This window comes from Schistocerca cancellata, chromosome 3 (assembly GCF_023864275.1).
Source record: "Schistocerca cancellata isolate TAMUIC-IGC-003103 chromosome 3, iqSchCanc2.1, whole genome shotgun sequence".
Classification (NCBI taxonomy): domain Eukaryota; kingdom Metazoa; phylum Arthropoda; class Insecta; order Orthoptera; family Acrididae; genus Schistocerca; species Schistocerca cancellata.
Window position 1 is genome coordinate 393,146,014 of NC_064628.1, and position 23,068 is coordinate 393,169,081.

The following is a 23,068-nucleotide window of genomic DNA, read 5'->3' on the forward strand; positions in this document are numbered from 1 at the left end:
ACCAGTTCACCCTGCCCTGATTACTAACTCCTTATCTGCTGCCTGACTCTACTCTTGTTCACCTATGGTCTCCTTAGTTTACTCCCCTAGGTGTCCAAATTCCTTGTTGGTTCCTATGGTGGTACCAGAGGCAAACCACTAGTCAGAAACTATTACACACTCATCAGTTCCAGATCTGCTGACCAGCTCTAATTCTTACACATTAAGAAGGGAATAATATCCAGTGACATCCTTCCAGATTTGTATTTGAATCTTCAGAGAGGTTATATAGGTACATAAGGAAAAGCCCCAACAACCTAGGACAATAATTTAAAACCAATGATAATAACTATTATCGCGTCCACAGTAAGCACCGATAAAGATATATTTTGCTTCACCAGAAGGCAGATAACAAATGATAAAAAGTTCCATTCAGTTTTTTTTTTGTTAGTAGAGGACTCTGTCTTTGGTTCTTGAGTGGAGAAGACGTATTTTTTGTAAGATGTGTGTGGTAGCTATTTGTGTTGTCTGAATAATAATGATTATTTGTGCAAAACAATGAAAGTTTACCTTTCTTCCGCATAATACGTAAATGTCATGTCACTAATGCAGCCTGCATATATATATAGAAGTAGTCTGATAAATAAAATTTACATTATCTACACGGTCAAGAAGAATAAGTTCTGCAGTGTCAGAAGAAGAAGCACATACCATGGAGTGTGTAGATCTCTACTACAAGGAAGTAAGTTCAGCTTAATACGGACGCAAAGGAGAGAAACTCTAAAAACTAAAATTTGGGCATTAATTGAAAATAATTGATTTCTATTAATATCTTTATTTATGTATCCTTTCTTATTATTGCTATTTATATGTACATATATAAATTTGCACAACTGGCGACCTGGTGACATTACATTGAAAAAGCCATGAAACCAGTTGTGTAAATTATTTAACATTTACAAAATTGTATGAAAATTTTTTGCATGTACTAATTATTTTTAAATTTTCATGTGCAACATCACGACTGGGAGCAAAATAACCAGAACCAAAAATTCTTACAGATAAAGTAACCAACTCAAAAGGGAATCAAAAGTGAAACTGGAATTTAATGAAATTTTTTGAAATACACTGTTTGTTTCATAGCAGCAAAGGTAGGACCACTACGCAACCGCTTGCTTAGCTATGCTTGGCAGTGTCTCCTGTGTAGTAATTAGACATTCCTTTCCTAAACGTACTGCAATGAATTTTTCAGAAACTTTATGTAATGATTAGCAAAAGAAAAGTTTGAAGTTTTGGTGTCATAACATTTCGTGCATCATAAAAGTAACTAAATAACGCTTGACGACACGTAAATCGTAAGTTTAAATTCACAAAAATAATATATTTCAATTTTCTGTTTTCCAAAAATTTTAATTGTAATATTCAAACAAAATGGCACAAAAATCAGTTTCCATTATTGTTGACAATGGTGAAAATGCAATGAGCCAAGATGGCGTACAATTGCAGGATAGAACATCTGAAGTACCAGCGCCATGTCTTCCACAATTAGTCGTATTAAATAGTTCAGAGACGAACATGACCGAAATGACAAGTGATAGTGAGATTTCACAGAGCTCTAACATTGATGATACGTTGATGATGATAGATAAAACTACATCATGTACCTCCATGAACAACATTCTGTTCACACAGGAAAACATAGAAAGTGCAGATAACATGATTTTTTATGACACTTTACCGTCACCCATCACACGAAATTCAAATGTCGATTTGCAGAGTAGAGTTGTCAACAACCAAAGTACATTAAATAGCAGCCAAAATGATGCACTTGCCGCGATACTTCAGACATAAAAAATATAAACAGCAATTTGCGAACGTACATATATACAAAATTTGACAGTTTGTCACAAAACCTTACCATAGTCACACAAGACATAAAACACACAAAACAAGAGCAAAAACAAGTTTTAAGAGATTTTCAGGATACAGTCACACAGCAGATCAGTGATTTGACAAAAAAATTTCGTGAGGAGATGAACGTAAAATTTAAAGACATGGAAAAACAGCTAAAACAAGATGTACTTTCCAAAGTAAACAATGACACTACAGGTATAAAACAGATATTAGACACTCTTAATGAGCAGAATGATACAGTAGAACAGCAAATAAAAGCGATGAAAGACACACACTCACGAACCTGGAAGCTACACAAACACAATTAACTCCACAGTAAAGAACAACTCTACCGTAGTAAACAAACTGCAAAAGGATTACGAAAATATACCAATAGCTATTGATGAACTCACTTTAAAAAAAAGTAGCATCACTTGAAATCGAATCAGTCTGTGCCAAAAAGGAAAGAGACAAAATTAATGAAAATTTATCTGACGTAATTTCAGAAGCTGAAGCAGGTACTTTAGACAAAACCAGTATCGCAGCGGAAAAGGTAGTGACGGAATGTAAATTAATCAATGATGTAGTTGAAAGGATTATTCAACAAAAGGAAAATGACATCATCAATAAATTGAACACCAATTTGCAAGCTACAGAGCACAGGATACACAACTACTTAGGTGAAACTGATACACAAACACCAGTTGCACACATAAACAAAGTACCAGCCACAGCAAACCAAAGTAATGTATGCACACAGATCACTGCAAACCCTACAAACAATGCCAGTAGTAATGACAGAACGCAGAGTGTAAGTTTACATGGCATAACACCAGAACCAGTACCTACGAGAAGTGTAAATAATTATGACAGCTATGTAAACACAGTACAAAATGTAAACAGCTTGTCCACTACATTTGCTGATGAAGGTCTATTAAGACACCGTCAATATCCAACATTCATGAGTGAAGGTAAGAACATGAATCCTGTTGTGTTTATTAGTGCTTTTCGACATTGTTGCCTAGAAATTGGACGGAAGCACAAAAGATCAGGTTTGTTGTTGGGTATATGCAAGGCGATGTACTTTTGTGGGTGACCAAGGTAGCTGAGCGTTGTACCACATATTTACAATTTGAGCGGTCTTATCTTGACAAATACTGGTCAGAAGCTGTACAGGAGAGACTTAGGTGAGAGGTTTTTAACCCCGCCTCATTTAATAGCAAATATGGTAGCTTGCGAAGATATTTTGAGAAGTATCTCAACAAAACACATTATTGGACGAATCCTATTTCTCATATGGATGTTTTAAAAATTTTAAAACGTCATTTGGCATCACATATTCGTGAAAAATTAATTACTGCACCTGAGCACGACACAGAATATTTTCTATCAATTTCACATTCAATCGACCTTATATATGAAGAGAAAGTAGTAACAAATAGGGTGTCAGAAAGTCAAACACCACAACAATGTAACTTGAATGGTCAATACAGAAAGCCAGACTCGAACACACAGCAAAGCGGGTACGTGCAACCGCAAGGATACATTAACCGAGGTAACGGATAGGGGAGTGGAAATGATAGCAACAACAGATTTAAACAAAACTTTCCGTATAACAGGAACAATTACCATCCACAAGCTAATCTAATTTCAACCCCTCCTCTCAAAATAGGTCGTCATCCCTTATAAGGGATGGGGGCAAACCAGATTTGCAATCATGTTTCGTACGATTCGATGAACAAGGAGGCATAAAAGACAATCTATACCAACATGAACTAAAATCGGCAAGAAATACACAGGAAGAACAAGTGCAAGCAGTAATCAGAGTGAAAATTTTTGGTATAGACACACGGTTAATACTTGATACAGGGTCCACAACTAATTTAATGTTTAAAGCATTTTTCACTGAATTAAAAAGATGGAATAAATTTCCTGTTCTGCCAGTGCAAAACTGCAAAGTACAAACCCCTACAGGCGTCAAAACCAAATTAGTAAAACATCAAGCTCTTATCACCGTGAACATTGAACTATCCTCTGTGCAGTGTAATTTTTTAATAGTAGACAAACTTATAGTCAACTACTTGATATGTATGGACACATTTAGAACCTACAAAACTCAAATAAACATAGGTAATGGTACGTGTCATTTCTTTGTGAAGGACCAAAGATTTTCTATCAGTCTGATTACCACATCAAAGAGGAATGACAAATTAAACCCAGAACCCCATGTCACTGTACCAGTATTCATATCCCACCATGTATTTTGTGAACAAATGTGATAACGACCACGGGACCAACACTGAAGTTAACCAGGAATTAGTAGAACACAAATTGAGTGAATCAAATATTCTAGATGCTCCACAATGACAAGAGCTTTCTGACTTACTTTTTAAATATGCAAGTATTTTTAATAAGAATCCAGGAGTAATCAAAGATTATGAACATAAACTTAATGTCTATCCTCACAAAACATTTTGTGTTATGTCTTACCCTATACCGTGGGCAAAGAGTTAAGGAGGAAATCAATAGAATGTGCAAATGGGGAATCATACCGCCATCATTTTCTCCGTATTGCAGCCCAATTCTACCAGTTAGCAAACCTGATGGATCAGTATGACTAGTTTTAGATGCTAGAGGCATAAACAAAAGTCTAGTACCAGTAAGAACAAAACCAGGTAATTTAGATGAACAACTGCTAAAATTTCATAACACCAAATATTTCAGCACCCCTGACCTTAAAAAATCTTACTGGCAAATAAAGTTACATGAGGAGAGTAGAAAATACACAGCATTTATCTGCAATGGCAGGAGTTATGAATTTCAAGTTCTATCCTTTGGCTTAAACATTAGCGCAGGCGTATTTATATCAGCCTTAGACAAGGTCTTAGGACCTGAATTGCTCAGTAAAGTTACCATTTATGTTGACAATATGTTAGTAGCCACATAAACTTGGGCAGGACACACCAGTATAATAGAAAAGGTATTTCAGAGATTTACAAAGTACATAGTAACAGCAAATCTAAAGAAATCTAACTTTGGCAAAGAACAAGTGAAATTTGTAGGACATATCGTATCAGAACAGGGTATATTACCAGACCAAAAGAAACTAGATGCCATACATAATTGCCCACCCCCGAGGAACAGAAAACAATTGAATGCATATCCAGGTATAACTTCCTTTTTCCGAAAATTTATACCACAGCAGCTTATGAATAGCGATGCCCTACTTAACCTGTTGAGAAAGAATAAGCCTTGGTTATGAGAAGAGAGATGCCAGGAGAACTTTACTAAAATTAAAATTGCATTAATACCAGCAAACATTTAGAGTCATCCTGACATGTCCAAAGACTTTTGTTTAAGCACAGACGCCTTGTCTCAAGGGCCGGGGGCATGTTTGTTCCAGATACAAGAAGAAGAAGAAGGAAAAACCGTAACCAAAGTCATCAGCTTTGCCAGCAGAACTTTATCAGAGATGGAAAGACCATATTCTGAATCAGAACTAGAAAGTTTAGCAGTAATTTGGGCATTTAAGAAATTTGAGTACTTTTTTAGGGTAAAAATACTGAAGTCTATTGTGATCACCAATCATTATCTCTTCTCTTAACATGTAAACTGTTACACCAAAGACTAGTGAGGTGGTGTTTGTACCTGCAGGAATTCACTTTTGAAATAATATACATAAAGGGCAGTCAGAATGTTATTGCAGATGCATTATCCAGATTACCGCAAGAACTAGACGAATTCAGTGAACTGTCTGAACACGATTCAGAAATCTGTACATTATTGATGCAAAGTACTACACAAAAATCAGACTACAATAAATTTGTAAACATGTGATGTTTAAAGCTTTCCCGGCGTACTGATTGTTCCATAAAAATGCGGGAGAACTGCCGGATATCAGTAACTTCCTGCCACGATATTTCGGCGCAGAGTCTTCTGGCCATCTTCAGGTGAATGCCACTGTAGTACACTCGTGGAAATGGAAAAAAGAACACATTGACATCTGTGTGTCAGACCCACCATACTTGCTCCGGACACTGCGAGAGGGCTGTACAAGCAATGATCACACGCACGGCACAGCGGACACACCAGGAACCGCGGTGTTGGCCGTCGAATGGCGCTAGCTGCGCAGCATTTGTGCACCGCCGCCGTCAGTGTCAGCCAGTTTGCCGTGGCATACGGAGCTCCATCGCAGTCTTTAACACTGGTAGCATGCCGCGACAGCGTGGACGTGAACCGTATGTGCAGTTGACGGACTTTGAGCGAGGGCGTATAGTGGGCATGCGGGGGCCGGGTGGACGTACCGCCGAATTGCACAACACGTGGGGCTTGAGGTCTCCACAGTACATCAATGTTGTCGCCAGTGGTCGGCGGAAGGTGCACGTGCCCGTCGACCTGGGACCGGACCGCAGCGACGCACGGATGCACGCCAAGACCGTAGGATCCTACGCAGTGCCGTAGGGGACCGCACCGCCACTTCCCAGCAAATTAGGGACACTGTTGCTCCTGGGTTATCGGCGAGGACCATTCGCAACCGTCTCCATGAAGCTGGGCTACGGTCCCGCACACCGTTAGGCCGTCTTCCGCTCACGCCCCAACATCGTGCAGCCCGCCTCCAGTGGTGTCGCGACAGGCGTGAATGGAGGGACGAATGGAGACGTGTCGTCTTCAGCGATGAGAGTCGCTTCTGCCTTGGTGCCAATGATGGTCGTATGCGTGTTTGGCGCCGTGCAGGTGAGCGCCACAATCAGGACTGCATACGACCGAGGCACACAGGGCCAACACCCGGCATCATGGTGTGGGGAGCGATCTCCTACACTGGCCGTACACCATTGGTGATCGTCGAGGGGACACTGAATAGTGCACGGTACATCCAAACCGTCATCGAACCCATTGTTCTACCATTCCTAGACCGGCAAGGGAACTTGCTGTTCCAACAGGACAATGCACGTCCGCATGTATCCCGTGCCACCCAACGTGCTCAAGAAGGTGTAAGTCAACTACCCTGGCCAGCAAGATCTCCGGATCTGTCCCCCATTGAGCATGTTTGGGACTGGATGAAGCGTCGTCTCACGCGGTCTGCACGTCCAGCACGAACGCTGGTCCAACTGAGGCGCCAGGTGGAAATGGCATGGCAAGCCGTTCCACAGGACTACATCCAGCATCTCTACGATCGTCTCCATGGGAGAATAGCAGCCTGCATTGCTGCGAAAGGTGGATATACACTGTACTAGTGCCGACATTGTGCATGCTCTGTTGCCTGTGTCTATGTGCCTGTGGTTCTGTCAGTGTGATCATGTGATGTATCTGACCCCAGGAATGTGTCAATAAAGTTTCCCCTTCCTGGGACAATGAATTCACGGTGTTCTTATTTCAATTTCCAGGAGTGTAGTACTGGCGAGTACGCGCTGAGCTCCGCTATTTAAAGCTTTCTGAGGTGACATTGCGCATGTGCTGCTCAGCGTGCGAGTTCATAACGGCTCCGTGCGCTGCACCTCACGCCCTCCACTGCGAAAGCCTGGCGTATCGGTGTCAGGTCGATTTCCATCTTTATGCAGATAACTACGTTGACTACGAAGTTTCTCTATAACAGGATTCCAAGCAGAGTTCAGCTGATAACCGCTATCTCGATTGATGAGAGTCTCGTTGTCAGACAATCTTATTTCCACAGATTCATTGATAATCAAGCTCCAAAAGTTTGATGTATGGGCCAAAATTTTTGTGTCGTTGTAATTCATGGAATGGTCTGTGGAAATACAATGTTCGGCGATTGCGGACTTGGTGGGTTGGAGAAGGCGAGTATGCCGTTGGTGTTCCACAATGCGTTCCTGCACAGTTCATTTTGTTTGCCCTATATATGATTTGCCGCATTCACACGGAATTTTGTAAACACCTGGTTTACGCAGGCCCAGGTCGTCTTTAACGGATCCCACCAGTGATGAAATTTTGGAAGGAGGGCGAAAGATGACTCTCACTTGATACTTTCTCAATATTCTGCCTATCTGTGAAGAAATATTCCCAATAAATGGTAGATAAACAGTCGACCTGAAGGCCTCTTCCTCTTCCTTGTTCCGTCGTTTGTAGGTCTTCATCACTCTGTTCACTTGCCTAGGTGAAAAGCCATTCTTCAAAAATACTTTTTGCAGGTGTTCCAGTTCCGCTTGAAGACTGTCGGCATCAGAGTAGTATGGGCACGGTGGACCAAGGTTTTGAGAACGCCCATTGTTTGTGCTGGATGGTGGCAACTAGTAGCTTGTAGATACAGGTCTGTATGAGTGGGCTTTCTGTACACCGAGTGACCAAGTGTGCCATCACTCTTCTGTCGCACCAAGACGTCTAAAATTGGCAGACAACCATCTCTCTCTATCTCCATGGTAAATTTTATGTTTTCATGTACGGAGTTCATGTGACGTAAAAATTATTGGAGACGGTCCAGACCATGAGGCCACACTATAAAAGTGTCGTCAACGTACCGCCAAAATACTGTCGGTTTAAAAGTGGCAGAGTCGAATGCTCTCTCCTCAAAATCCTCCATAAAAAGATTGGCCACCAGGGGAGACAAAGGACTCCCCATGGCGACACCATCAGATTGTTCGTAAAATTCGTTGTTAAATATAAAATATGTAGAGGAGAGAGTGTGCTCAAACAACGCTGTAATGTCTGCACCAAACATATTGCCAATGAGATGTAGTGAGTCCACCAGAGGCACCTTTGTAAACAGTGAAACCACATCAAAACTGACCAATAAATCACTACTTTGCAGTTGTAGTGACCGAAGTCGACTGATAAAATCACCAGAATTCTTTATGTGATGTGCACACTTGCCTATCACTGGTTTAAGCAGAGATGCCAGGAATTTTGCTAGGTCGTAGGTGGCTGCTCCAATGTTACTCACAATTGGACGTAATGGCACATTTTCCTTGTGGATCTTAGGCAGTCCATATAGCCTAGGTGGAACTGAACTGTTTGGTTCAACTTTAGATGACGTGACTGTGTCTGTGCTAGCAAAAGGACTGAATTTTGCTCCCACACCTGTTTCACCGCCACTAGTGGATTTCATCAGTGCCGTCGAAGAAGCTGTACGCCGTCTTGATACAGATGAAGCGGAGGAAGTTCGTCGAGAGTCTTGCCGTGTATTGACCAGGGGTGCGCCAATGAAGAATAACATCTCGCCCATGGAGAGGATAGCCCTCCGTAACTTACGAGCAGATGTGGATACAGTAGTCTTAAAAATCTGACAAAGGAAACGCTACTGTCCTCATACCAAGGGATGACTATATTAATAAGATCAATGTTTTATTATGTGATTCAACGTATCGCAAAATCGATAAGGATCCCACGAGTAGAGTAGCGCGAAAAACAGCAGAACTTTTATCAAATAGTTCTCTACTGAAGGAGGTCATCAAGAGACTGGAACCAAACAGTTCAGTTCCACCTAGGCTATATGGACTGCCTAAGATCCACAAGGAAAATGTTCCATTACGTCCAATTGTGAGTAACATTGGAGCAGCCACCTACGACCTAGCAAAATTCCTGGCATCTCTGCTTAAACCAGTGATAGGCAAGTGTGCACATCACATAAAGAATTCTGGTGATTTTATCAGTCGACTTCGGTCACTACAACTGCAAAGTAGTGATTTATTGGTCAGTTTTGATGTGGTTTCACTGTTTACAAAGGTGCCTCTGGTGGACTCACTACATCTCATTGGCAATATGTTTGGTGCAGACATTACAGCGTTGTTTGAGCACACTCTCTCCTCTACATATTTTATATTTAACAACGAATTTTACGAACAATCTGATGGTGTCGCCATGGGGAGTCCTTTGTCTCCCCTGGTGGCCAATCTTTTTATGGAGGATTTTGAGGAGAGAGCATTCGACTCTGCCACTTTTAAACCGACAGTATTTTGGCGGTTCGTTGACGACACTTTTATAGTGTGGCCTCATGGTCTGGACCGTCTCCAATAATTTTTACGTCACATGAACTCCGTACATGAAAACATAAAATTTACCATGGAGATAGAGAGAGATGGTTGTCTACCATTTTTAGATGTCTTGGTGCGACGGAAGAGTGATGGCACACTTGGTCACTCGGTGTACAGAAAGCCCACTCATACAGACCTGTATCTACAAGCTACTAGTTGCCACCATCCAGCACAAACAATGGGCGTTCTCAAAACCTTGGTCCACCGTGCCCATACTATCTCTGACGCCGACAGTCTTCAAGCGGAACTGGAACACCTGCAAAAAGTATTTTTGAAGAATGGCTTTTCACCTAGGCAAGTGAACAGAGTGATGAAGACCTACAAACGACGGAACAAGGAAGAGGAAGAGGCCTTCAGGTCGACTGTTTATCTACCATTTATTGGGAATATTTCTTCACAGATAGGCAGAATATTGAGAAAGTATCAAGTAAGAGTCATCTTTCGCCCTCCTTCCAAAGTTTCATCACTGGTGGGATCCGTTAAAGACGACCTGGGCCTGCGTCAACCAGGTGTTTACAAAATTCCGTGTGAATACGGCAAATCATATATAGGGCAAACAAAACGAACTGTGCAGGAACGCATTGTGGAACACCAACGGCATACTCGCCTTCTCCAACCCACCAAGTCCGCAATCGCCGAACATTGTATTTCCACAGACCATTCCATGAATTACGACGACACAAAAATTTTGGCCCATACATCAAACTTTTGGAGCTTGATTATCAATGAATCTGTGGAAATAAGATTGTCTGACAACGAGACTCTCATCAATCGAGATAGCGGTTATCAGCTGAACTCTGCTTGGAATCCTGTTATAGAGAAACTTCATAGTCAACGTAGTTATCTGCATACAGATGGAAATCGACCTGACACCGATACGCCAGGCTTTCGCAGTGGAGGGCGCGAGGTGCAGCGCACGGAGCCATTATGAACTCGCACGCTGAGCAGCGCATGCGCAATGTCACCTCAGAAGGCTTTAAATAGCGGAGCTTAGCGCGTACTCGCCAGTACTACTACAGTGGCATTCACCTGAAGATGGCCAGAAGACTCTGCGCCAAAATATCGTGGCAGGAAGTTACTGATATCCGGCAGTTCTCCCGCGTTTTTATGGAACAATTTGTAAACAAATGGGAATAATACAACAACAACAACAAGACAACAGGTGGAAAAGGGTAATACAAAATCTTAACCGGAATGCAAACCACAAGGTAAGTAAATGGTATCAGTTATGCAAAGGTGTTTTGTTCCACCGGAAGCATGAAAGTTCTAACCATTGGTGTGTATGCCTTCCAGAGGAATATATCGACAAATTTATCAAACATACACACGAAGCATGGGGACACCACAGAGTAACAAAATGTACAGACAAGACTTCCAAACTTTGTTACTTTCCTAATTTACAACGATGTGTTTCAAAAATATTGAAAATGTGTGCTATTTGCCAAAGAACAAAACCATCCAATATGTCAAGGTTTACAGAACTACACCGCATACTAACCAAAGCTCCACTGGAAATGGTTTCTCTGGATAATGCAGAGCCATATCCTAGAGCAAAAGGTGGTGTCAAATACATAATAGCTCTTTATGATATTTTCACAAAATACATCAAACTTTATGCTATCAAAACCACTACAGCCAGTAGCATCATAAGGAGAATTGAAGACGATTATTTACGAAAAGTAGGGAAACCCTAAGTCATATTAACAGACAATGCAGCATATTTTGTAGGAAGAAAATGGAAACAATTCATGAGCACACATGGCATTAAACACATATTGGTAAGTTTTTTTCACCCAGAAGCAAGTCCCATGGAGAGCATGTTTAAAGAATTCAATAGATTTATAAGCACTTACGCTCATAATAAACACTCACAAACGGATTGAATACGTGACTCCATTTATGCAAATAGTAAACAGCCTCCCCCAGTCTTCCACAAGTTTCACTCCTAATGAACTTACGAATGGGAATCACCCGTACCAAAATTACCTACTAAAGAGTTAACTTTACAGGATAAAATCAAATAAGCAGTTATTACACTAGAGAATAGAGCAGAATACAGAAAGAGAATACACAACAAAAAGTTAAAACGAGTTACACATTTTTTCGAAGGGCAACGAGTCCTCTTGAGAATACATCCCAAATCGACAAAGATCAGTAAGTTGAACAAAAAATCACTATTACTATACTCAGGGCCCTATATTATTGCAAAAATACCTTAACCTGGAAATTATAGGTTGGTATATGAAAGAACAGGGAGAGACAAAGGTCTCCATCCTCACAAAGACTTAAAAGCTGTTCACGAGTAGTGACACAATGTCACAGCAGTTTTCTTGTCATAAAATATATTTATAAGTAATGTCATAATCTTATAAGTAAGAAATTTTATTATGTGTATTTTTAAATGAAATGTGTATAAACTCAAGTAATTTTCTTGTTTTGTAAGCAAAGACAAACATTTGTTTGGGAGGAAGTGAAAAAACACAGCTTCGCACAAATTGAAATGCAAACTGGAGCAGTGTACAACTCAGCTGTGCGCGCTTAGCAATGCATGTTTATGTCTGTACTAGGGAAGAGAAATTGACCTCGCGCAAGCGCAACAGGCTAACTCATGGCACAACCAAATAGAAACGCAAAGCTGCAAGAGTATTAAGCCCAATTTCATAATAAATAATAACATGTAACAACTATATTTACAATCAGGGAACGAAGGAATATATCAACATGCGAAGTTGTGTCAATACTTAAATACATACATTGTCACTAGAATTAAAAGAAATCATTACAACCAAACATACAGGATGTGTTAGCTAACAAAAGGATAAGATACAGTATCTTAGAAGAAAGATTAAGGAAAGGCAAACCTACGTTTCTAGCATTTGTAGACTTAGAGAAAGCTTTTGACAATGTTGATTGGAATATTTTCTTTGAAATTCTGAAGGTGGCAGGGGTAAAATACAGGGAGCGAAAGGCTATTTACAACTTGTACAGAAATCAGATGGCAGTTATATGAGTCGAGGGACATCAAAGGGAAGCAGTGGTTGGGAAGGGAGTGAGAAAGGGTAGTAGCCTATCCCCGATGTTATTCAATCTTTATATTGAGCAAGCAGTAAAGGAAACAAAAGAAAAGTTCAGAGTAGGTATTAAAATCCATGAAGAAGAAATAAAAACTTTGAGGTTCGCCGATGACATTGTAATTCTGTCAGAGACGGCAAAGGACTTAGAAGAGCAGTTGAACGGAATGGATAGTGCTTTGAAAGGAGGATATAAGATGAACACCAACAAAAGAAAAACGAGGATAATGGAATGTAGTCGAATTAAGTCGGGTGATGCTGAGGGAATTAGATTAGGAAATGAGACACTTAAAGTAGTAAAGAAGTTTTGCTATTTGGGGAGCAAAATAACAAGAAGAGAATAGAAGCTTTCAAAATGTGGTATTACAGAAGAATGCTGAAGGTTAGATGGGTAGATCACATAACTAATGAAGAGGTATTGAATGGAATTGGAGAGAAGAGGAGCTTGTGGCACAACTTGACTAGAATAAGGGATCAGTTGGTAGGACATATTGTGAGGCATCAAGGGATCACCAATTTAGTATTGGAGGGCAGTGCGGAGTGTAAAAATTGTAGAGGGAGACCAAAAGATGAATACACTAAACAGATTCAGAAGGATGTAGGTTGCAGTAGGTACTGGGAGATGAAGAAGCTTGCACAGGCTATAGTAGCATGGAGAGCTGCATCAAACCAGTCTCAGGACTGAAGACCACAACAACAACAACAACAACAATGTCGCCAATAGTTGACTGTGTCATCACACACTTCTAAGCTAGTATCATCCACAGGCTCTTCAAAACTAGGATCATCCAGATCATCTGCCCAAGTATTTTGTTCCAAATTTTTCACACATTATCTCCCACAAAATTTTTGCATTTGGCTTTCACTGTGCACACACAAACATGTATCTGTCATCTCACTGCAACAATCAGTGCACAACAATTGCAATTAACTTCACTGACTGCTAGAATTTATCATATATATTTTACTAACGTGACCTGCAGCAGAAACAATATATGCAGGGAGGCTGCACCTGACATATGTGACACATTTTTTTGTATAAAATAATATTTATAAATAAAAAACATAATGTGAAACTAATGTAAAAGCTTTTGTTTTGAGCTGTGTTAAGGATTTTGTGCAAAAATTTGCATTGCTCCCTAGTGGAATATTCCTTGCAAAACAGCACTGCAGGCAATGTGTTAATTACTGAATTATTGTACCTGATTTTGTTGGTTTAGGACACAGCTGAGAGAGACTTGAGAATTCATTGGAGCTGCTTGTATGGCATACTGTATGTAACTTAATGTCAATAGTAGACTGCATGCAATTGCATTAAAAAAAACAGTGATTCTTTTAATTGATACCAATAAGAATTATGAGTTGATGTGTATTACAGAAATTCAGTATCAATGATAAAACTAGTTGTTTAGCTAAATAAAAAATTACTGATATAATGTCACATGCAAAGTCAAATACAATACTTAAATATATACATTGTAACTAGAATTAAAAGAAATCATTACAACGAAACATACAGGATGTGTTAGCTAACAAAAGGATAAGATACAGTATCTTAGAAGAAAGATTAAGGAAAGGCAAACCTACGTTTCTAGCATTTGTAGACTTAGAGAAAGCTTTCGACAATGTTGATTGGAATACTCTCTTTGAAATTCTGAAGGTGGCAGGGGTAAAGTACAGGGAGCGAAAGGCTATTTACAATTTGTACAGAAATCAGATGGTAGTTATAAGAGTCGAGGGACATCAAAGGGAAGTAGTGGTTGTGAAGGGAGTTAGACAGGGTTTTAGCCTATCCCCAATGTTATTCAATCTGTATATTGAGCAAGCAGTAAAGGTAACAAAAGAAAAATTTGGAATAGGAATTAAAATCCATTAAAACTTTGAGGTTCGCCGATGACATTGTAATTCTGTCAGAGACAGCAAAGGACCTGGAAGACCTGCTGAATGGAATGGACAGTGTCTTGAAAGGAGGATATAAGATGAACATCAACAAAAGCAAAATGAGGATAATGGAATGTACCTTATTTACTCGAATCTAAGCCGCACCTGAAAAATGAGACTCGAAATAAAGGAAAAAAAAAATTTCCCGAACCTAAGCCGCACCTGAAATTTGAGACTCGAAATTCAAGGGGAGAGAAAAGTTTTAGGCCGCACCTCCAAATCGAAACAAAGTTTGTCCATTGTAATATGAGACACAATTTAGGTCGAATGAATGATACAGCTACAGTAGTTTGGTTCAAGTCTAAGCTTAGCAGTTAAGCTTTACCACGTAGCCATTGCTATGCGTCAGGCGCTCCGTCCGTATTTATACGGGTGCCCTTCCCTTTTCACGTGCTTCGTCTGGTTTGAATCGATTGCTTATTTTGCTTTGATCTGATAATTGCCGTTTTCTTTGATATAGGTGTTTGCGTCATTCTTAAGCTGAAAATGCATTATTGCAGTGTGTCATGCATTGTTTGTCGCATTCTGATAGTGCGTGTTTACGGCCTGTCGCGGTTCGCGGTACGGCTTGCTTTTGTGCGCGCTACCACCGCGTACAATTAAAAAAAAAAAGAGGAATCGTCTCATTAGCGAAACAATGGAAAGAGACCGCAATTTGTTGTTACTTACACTGCTGCTTTCTTTGATAATGATCAACAAGAATCAAATAATAGACTGCGTATGATAGAACATGTTCTGAACGAAAGTTAGGCGAAAATTTTTCTCCGTTTGAAAATCTTTGCGGTCGCTTCTTTATTACATCAAATTCTGCACAGAAATTAGAGCCATTTTAGATTTAAAAATCTAGTCACTTGCCGTGCTTCATTTCTGACTGTATCACTATTAGGCATAAGAATAATACGAATATAAACATGACACGATACATATATTCTTCCGCGTTTGCTGTTGTCTCACTCTAGTTTCGTAGTTTATTAGGCAGACAGGATTTAAATGAGATAGCAGCAAACACGAAAGAATACATGGCAAAATGTTTATATTCGTATAATTCTTATGGTGAAGAGAATACTGTATATGATTCAAATTTCATCAGGTTCCTATTAGCAACCATCTCTTCTCACAGATAGGAAAAAATTCAGAACGTAGAGTTGGCCATATTGACAAACATCCCAAACAGTCTTGCCAGTCAGATTTTCGTAGTACACTGAAATTGTGCTACATTCGAAGATGAACAATACGGAATTTGTATTTACTTTGTTGGATAATGTATGAAAATGCAGTGGTCGAAACTCGTGGCGGAGAAAAAAAGCTCGTCTTCTCCTTTTTTTTAATTTATTTACTGACGCTGAGATTTTGGCGCCAGTATTTATCCTCTACAAAGTATGCCTGCGTAGCGCTACATATATTCGGCGGCAGAAGTTAGTTGTGGCGGCATGTACTGACATTTTTCATAACTTCTGCTTGCTTTGCACTCGATTCTAAGCCGCAGGCGGTTTTTTGGATTACGAAAACCGGAAAAAAAGTGCGGCTTAGATTCGAGTAAATACGGTAGTCGAATTAAGTCGGGTGATGCTGAGGGAATTAGATTAGGAAATGAGACACTTAAAATAATGAAGAAGTTTTGCTATTTGGGGAGCAAAATAACTGATGATTGTCGAAGTAGAGAGGATATAAAATGTAGACTTGCAATGGCAAGGAAAGCCTTTCTGAAGAAGAAAAGTTTGTTAACATCAAGTATAGATTTAAATGTCAGGAAGTCGTTTCTGAAAGTATTTGTATGGAGTGTAGCCATGTATGGAAGTGAAACGTGGACTATAAATAGTTTAGACAAGAAGAGAATAGAAGCTTTCAAAATGTGGTGTTACAGAAGAATGCTGAAGATTAGATGAGTAGATCACGTAACTAATGAGGAGGTATTGAACAGAATTGGGGAGAAGAGGAGCTTGTGGCACAATTTGACTAGAAGAAGGGATCGGTTGGTAGGACATGTTCTGAGGCATCAAAGTATCACCAATTTAGTATTGGAGGGCAGTGTGGCGAGTAAAAATTGTAGTGGGAGACCAAGAGATGAATACACTAAACAGATACAGAAGGTTGTAGGTTGCAGTAGGTACTGGGAGATGAAGAATCTTGTACAGGATAGAGTAGCATGGACAGCTGCATCAAAACAGTCTCAGGACTGAAGACCACAACAACAACAACCATAGGAGATGTCAAAGTAACTTTCTTTGCAGGGTAAATGAATAAAAGGAATACAAATGCAAGTAGATAAATATATAAACAAATAAGAATGAAATATGGGAAACGTATGCAAATGAATGTGATGACCGAGTATATGTGTGGCCTATGAGCTACAAAACACAATTAGTTTTTAAGTTAGTTATTAACTTTTTGTATTGCAGTGACCAGTGCATCAACACGGCGCAGAAGAAGAGATTTACGATGGGTGTTATAAGTACCAAATGAAAAAATGGGCCACACCTTAAAGAAATGATTTAGTTATTAGTATGTCTATGTGTATATTTTGGTCATCAAGCAAATGAAGAATAAGAATATACATCATCGCAGTGCAACTACAAAACATTTACCCGTACCTACTGACTACAAAGTGCACATAAACACGGAGGCATGTGACCTCAAATAAAACTAATCAACTCATATCACGTCACATGCGAATATTGAAATTTCCACATAATCGTAAAGAGGTAAGCATGACATAATGCAAAAATTTTTGCGTTATGAACGCGAAGCTACATGTAAAAATTATAAGCAACACAATGGTATATAGTACACGAGTCATTAATATATTTCAGTTCCACGAAAAGGGCGCTCCCTGATAAGTGACTTAAGAAAGGATGAATAATATTTCCTTAGTAATCCATAAACCAGTAGAATAGTACTCCTTATTCCCTCCCCAACGCAGGAGGCGGCGCCAAAGCTGTTTTTCCCTAGGAAAATATTATACTCTCATAATGATGTACGCATGACAGGAAAATAAAACGCGGATGCATTAAATGCGCATATAGTAACAAGATGTAAAGGAATGTAAATAAGTCATTTGTATTTACATACAAAGGAATTTTTTTGAAGTTAACAAACGAACTGTACTAACCAGTAACTGTAATTGAAGAAGGAATTTTGTAATGTTTTAGTACTTAAGAATTTTCTATGTTTGACTCAAATAATGGGTGGAATGTCAGCCTTAGATGTAAGCCATTACTGCAAATATATAGAAGAAGTCAGTTGCATTACCTACACGGTCAAGAAGAATAAGTTTTGCGGCGTCAGAAGAAGAAGCACCTAGCATGGAGAGAGTAGAGCTCTACTATGAGGAAGTAAGTTCAGCTTAATATGGATGCAAAAGGAGAGAAACTCTAAAAACTAAAACTTGGGTAGTAATTGAAAATAACTGATTTCCATTAATCTCTTTATTTATGTACGCTTTCTTATTATTGCCATTTATAAGTATACATATATAAATTAGCACAAGGTGATATCCTGTATGGTTCACGAATAGAGTTCTCTCACGGGAAGACCTTGCCAACAGCAACCAACAACAGGAAACAAATTATGAAGAGACACTGCTTCACGTTTCAGGCAAACAGTTGCCTGCTACTATTACGACCGCGAATATCACACTCTGGATTTTCCACTGCTAGTACTAGTAATGTTAATATTTCAGGTGCAATGTAAACATTTCAATGGTGTTCATAGAAACAATCACTCATTTATTTTATTTTTCCCCTTACCTGTCACTGCTGTATATGTGTTTTTGTATGTATTCTATTGCCAGTGGAAGTACATGTACAGCATCTTCTGCTGTTCCTCCCTTCAAATAGTTTGCCTGGAGAAGATATAGCACTCCGTGAAGAGCTGCGATGCGGGATGGTAGAAATGCACTTTTCAGTGCAGTTTCGACTAACTTCTTCACTCGCTCACAGACTTCGGCATCCTTGGAAAGAAGAGCATAAACACAAAAATTACATTTTAAGTTGGAATGAAGAGTACTATAAGTAACTGAATACACCTATGTAAGCACAAATATCACAGCAATGTACTAAATAAATATCCCCACAAATATCCTCACTAAGTCAAGTACTATAACTACTAGTTTCAATGAATGACACAGTCACCTTATAACTTTTGATCTGGGGAATCATCTGGTCCATGACCACAGAAACATCACCTGAAAGTCACAGACGCTGGTCAGAGGTAGGTGCAAATCACACACATCTTGTTTGATGCCATCCTACATGTGTTGAATAGGACTGAGATCAACTGGTATGCACAAAGAGGGGTTGGAGGTGTTAAGAGAAGGGGTATGAGGTTGAACAACTGAGCACATGTCCATGGAATGCTTAACTGATATACTATCTTATCAAAGGCGTGGACGGCCAGCCAAATTCTGCAAGTGAACAAACATATGTACATGAGGGACAACAGGTTATTGTACCATTTGCTAGATTAACAATGGCATATGAACCAGGGGCTTCTTTACACTTGCAGTAGTGATGCACAGACCAATTTGGTTATTTGGTTTTTGATGTAGTTGGACACTACCATCAGTATTTACCAGTATGTGTGGTATCTCAGCAGTCCAGGCAACCTTCATACACACTTCTAATACTCCACTGGGCAATGACTTTTTTACTCTATATTGAGGTTGTAATTCGGGATGGTACGGCTACTCACCATCCGATGCTGTCCAACATTGAACTGGCAAGTAATTTGCTGTGCTGTGGCTCCTCTAGCTGCCATTAAAAAATTGATATTCAGTGACAACCACTGTCTTCATCATGAGGTTGTCCACTGCAGTTTACACTGGGGGCAGCAACGCTTTTCACATATCATTGAACTCATAGTAATTTGTGTCTTTCTGACTACTGTGAATTTAAATATCCTCTTCTGCACTATTAGACTTTTCATTTGTGTGTAGAAACCTAGTACTATTTTTATTTAAAAAAGATTTTATCATAGTTTGTGATCTTGCCCAACTTTTTTGGGCATTCCTGTATGACACTCTTCAGAATTTCTCATCTTTTTTCCCATCCATTCCAACAGGAGACTCCTTGGACAGTAGTATGGATCTCGTCAGATACAAAATATATAGATGTAGATACAGACCATATAGCATTATCAGTCTTAACAGTGGCTGAGTCTGGCAATGACTGAGATCAGTTCTTGTTACAGATATTCTGCTATAGCTGGAAGACTGTCACCATTCTTCTTACCATTTTCTCTAGTGTTATTTCTGATACTTTTTTGACTTTATCAATTCTACTAGGTACTTAAATTACTGTGCTCTGTTGTTCCTTGCCCGACATCGATGGTTTATGTAGGGTCTGGTTTTTTTCTGCTTTTCCATATGATATCCTAATTCTTTTTCTTTTCAGCTCTCTCATGAACTGTTTCTATATGTCCTCTGGGTGTTTCCACATGTGATCTGCCAGTATCACCATACCATCAGCTAATGTTATTTTTGTCCTTTTCTTAAAAATTCTGCTAATGTAATCACTTTTTCATTTCTAGTTCGATCAATCCTCTCCTTCAATCAATCCTCTCTTCTACTCTCCCGCTAATTTCTTAAGGCTGGTATTCAACAGATATGCTATCTCCTTGACCTCTGTTTTATTTGCAAATGGTTGCAGTGATTTTGTATTTGACTTCGCATGTGACACTATATCAGTAATTTTTTATTTAGCTAAACAACTAGTTTTTATCATTGATACTGAATTTCTGTAATACACATCAACTCATAATTCTTATTGGTATCAATTAAAAGAATCACCGTTTTTTTTTTAATGTAATTGCATGCAGTCTACTATTGACATTAAGTTACATACAGTATGCCATACAAGCAGCTGCAATGAATTCTCAAGTCTCTCACAGCTTTCTCCTAAACCAACAAAATCAGGTACAATAATTCAGTAATTAACACATTGCCTGCTGTGCTGTTTTGCAAGGAATATTCCACTAGGGAGCAATGCAAATTTTTGCACAAAATCCTTAACACAGCTCAAAACAAAAGCTTTTACGTTACTTTCACATTATGTTTTTTTATTTATAAATATTATTTTATACGAAAAAAATGTGTCACATATGTCAGGTGCAGCCTCCCTGCATATATTGTTTCTGCTGCAGGCCACATTAGTCAAATATATATGATAAATTCTAGCAGTCAGTGAAGTTAGTTGCAATTGTTGTGCACTGATTGTTGCAGTGAGATGACAGATACATGTTTGTGTGTGTACAGTGAAAGCCAAATGAAAAAATTTTGTGGGAGATAATGTGTGAAAAATTTGGAACAAAATAATTGGGCTGATGGTCTGGATGATCCTAGTTTTGAAGAGCCTGTGGATGACACTAGCTTAGAAGTGTGTGATGACACAGCCAACTATTGGCGACATTGTTGTTGTTGTTGTTGTTGTTGTTGTGGTCTTCAGTCCTGAGACTGGTTTGATGCAGCTCTCCATGCTACTATATCCTGTGCAAGCTTCTTCATCTCCCAGTACCTACTGCAACCTACATCCTTCTGAATCTGTTTAGTGTATTCATCTTTTGGTCTCCCTCTACAATTTTTACCCTCCGCACTGCCCTCCAATACTAAATTGCTGACCCCTTGATGCCTCAGAATATGTCCTACCAACTGATCCCTTATTCTAGTCAAGTTGTGCCACAAGCTCCTCTTCTCTCCAATTCCATTCAATACCTCTTCATTAGTTATGTGATCTACCCATCTAACCTTCAGCATTCTTCTGTAGCACCACATTGCAAAAGCTTCTATTCTCTTTTTGTCTAAACTATTTATCGTTCACGTTTCACTTCCATACATGGCTACACTCCAAACAAATACTTTTAGAAAAAACTTCCTGACACTTAAATCTATACTCGATGTTAGAAAATTTCTCTTCTTCAGAAACACTTTCTTGCCATTACTAGTCTATATCTTATATCCTCTCTACTTCGATCATCATCAGTTATTTTGCTCCCCAAATAGCAAAACTGCTTTACTACTTTAAGTGTCTCATTTCCTAATCTAATTCCCTCAGCATCACCCGACTTAATTCGACTACATTCCATTATCCTTGTTTTGCTTTTGTTGATGTTCATCTAATATCCTTCTTTCAAGACACTGTCCATTCCGTTCAGCAGGTCTTCCAGGTCCTTTGCTGTCTCTGACAGAATTACAATGTCATCGTCGAACCTCAAAGTTTTTATGGATTTTAATTCCTACTCCAAATTTTTCTTTTGTTACCTTTACTGCTTGCTCAATATACAAATTGAATAACATTGGGGATAGGCTAACACCCTGTCTCACTCCCTTCACAACCATTACTTCCCTTTCACGCCCCTCGACCCTTATAACTGCCACATGGTTTCTGTACAAATTTCAAATAGCCTATCGCTCCCTGTACTTTATCCCTGCCACCTTCAGAATTTGAAAGAGAGTATCCCAGTCAACATAGTCAAAAGCTTTCTCTAAGTCTACAAATGCTAGAAACGTAGGTTTGCCTTTACTTAATCTATTTTCTAAGATAAAGTCGTAGGGTCAGTATAGCGTCACGTCTTCCAACATTTCTACGGAATCCAAACTGATCTTCCCCAAGGTCGGCTTCTACCAGTTTTTTCATTCATCTGTAAAGAATTCGTGTTAGTATTTTGCAGCTGTGGCTTATGAAACTGATAGTCGGTAATTTTCACATCCGTCAACCCCTGCTTTCTTCGGGATTGGAATTATTATATTCTTTTTGAAGTCTGAGGGCATTTCGCCTAACTCATACATCTTGCTCACCAGATGGTAGAGTTTTGTCAGGGTTGGATCTCCCAAGGCTATCAGTACTTTTAATGGAATGCTGTCTACTCCCGGGGTCTTGTTTTGACTTAGATCTTTCAGTGCTCTGTCAAACTCTTCACGCAGTATCATTTCTCCCATTTCATCTTTATCTACATCTTCTTCCATTTCCATAATATTGTCCTGAAGAACATCGCCCTTGTATAGACCCTCTATATATTCCTTCCACCTTTCTGCTTTCCCTTCTTTGCTTAGAACTGGGTTTCCATCTGAGCTTTTGATATTCATGCAAGTGGTTCTCCCTTTCTCCCAAGATCTCTCTAATTTTCCTGTAGGCAGTATCTATCTTACCCCTAGTGATATACGCCTCTACATCCTTACATTTGTCCTCTGGCCATCCCTGCTTAGCT

General features: G+C 39.3%; 1 protein-coding gene across 1 annotated transcript in view; it reads right to left on the bottom strand.

Annotated features, from left to right (window-relative positions):
- The window catches only part of LOC126175120 (huntingtin), a 539,564-nt gene that overhangs the window by 48,127 nt on the left and 468,369 nt on the right, over positions 1–23,068 (bottom strand). The window contains exon 46 of the mRNA XM_049921673.1: positions 18,616–18,818. Within this exon, the coding sequence (XP_049777630.1) occupies positions 18,616–18,818 (203 nt within the window). The remainder of the gene's footprint in view (positions 1–18,615; positions 18,819–23,068) is intronic.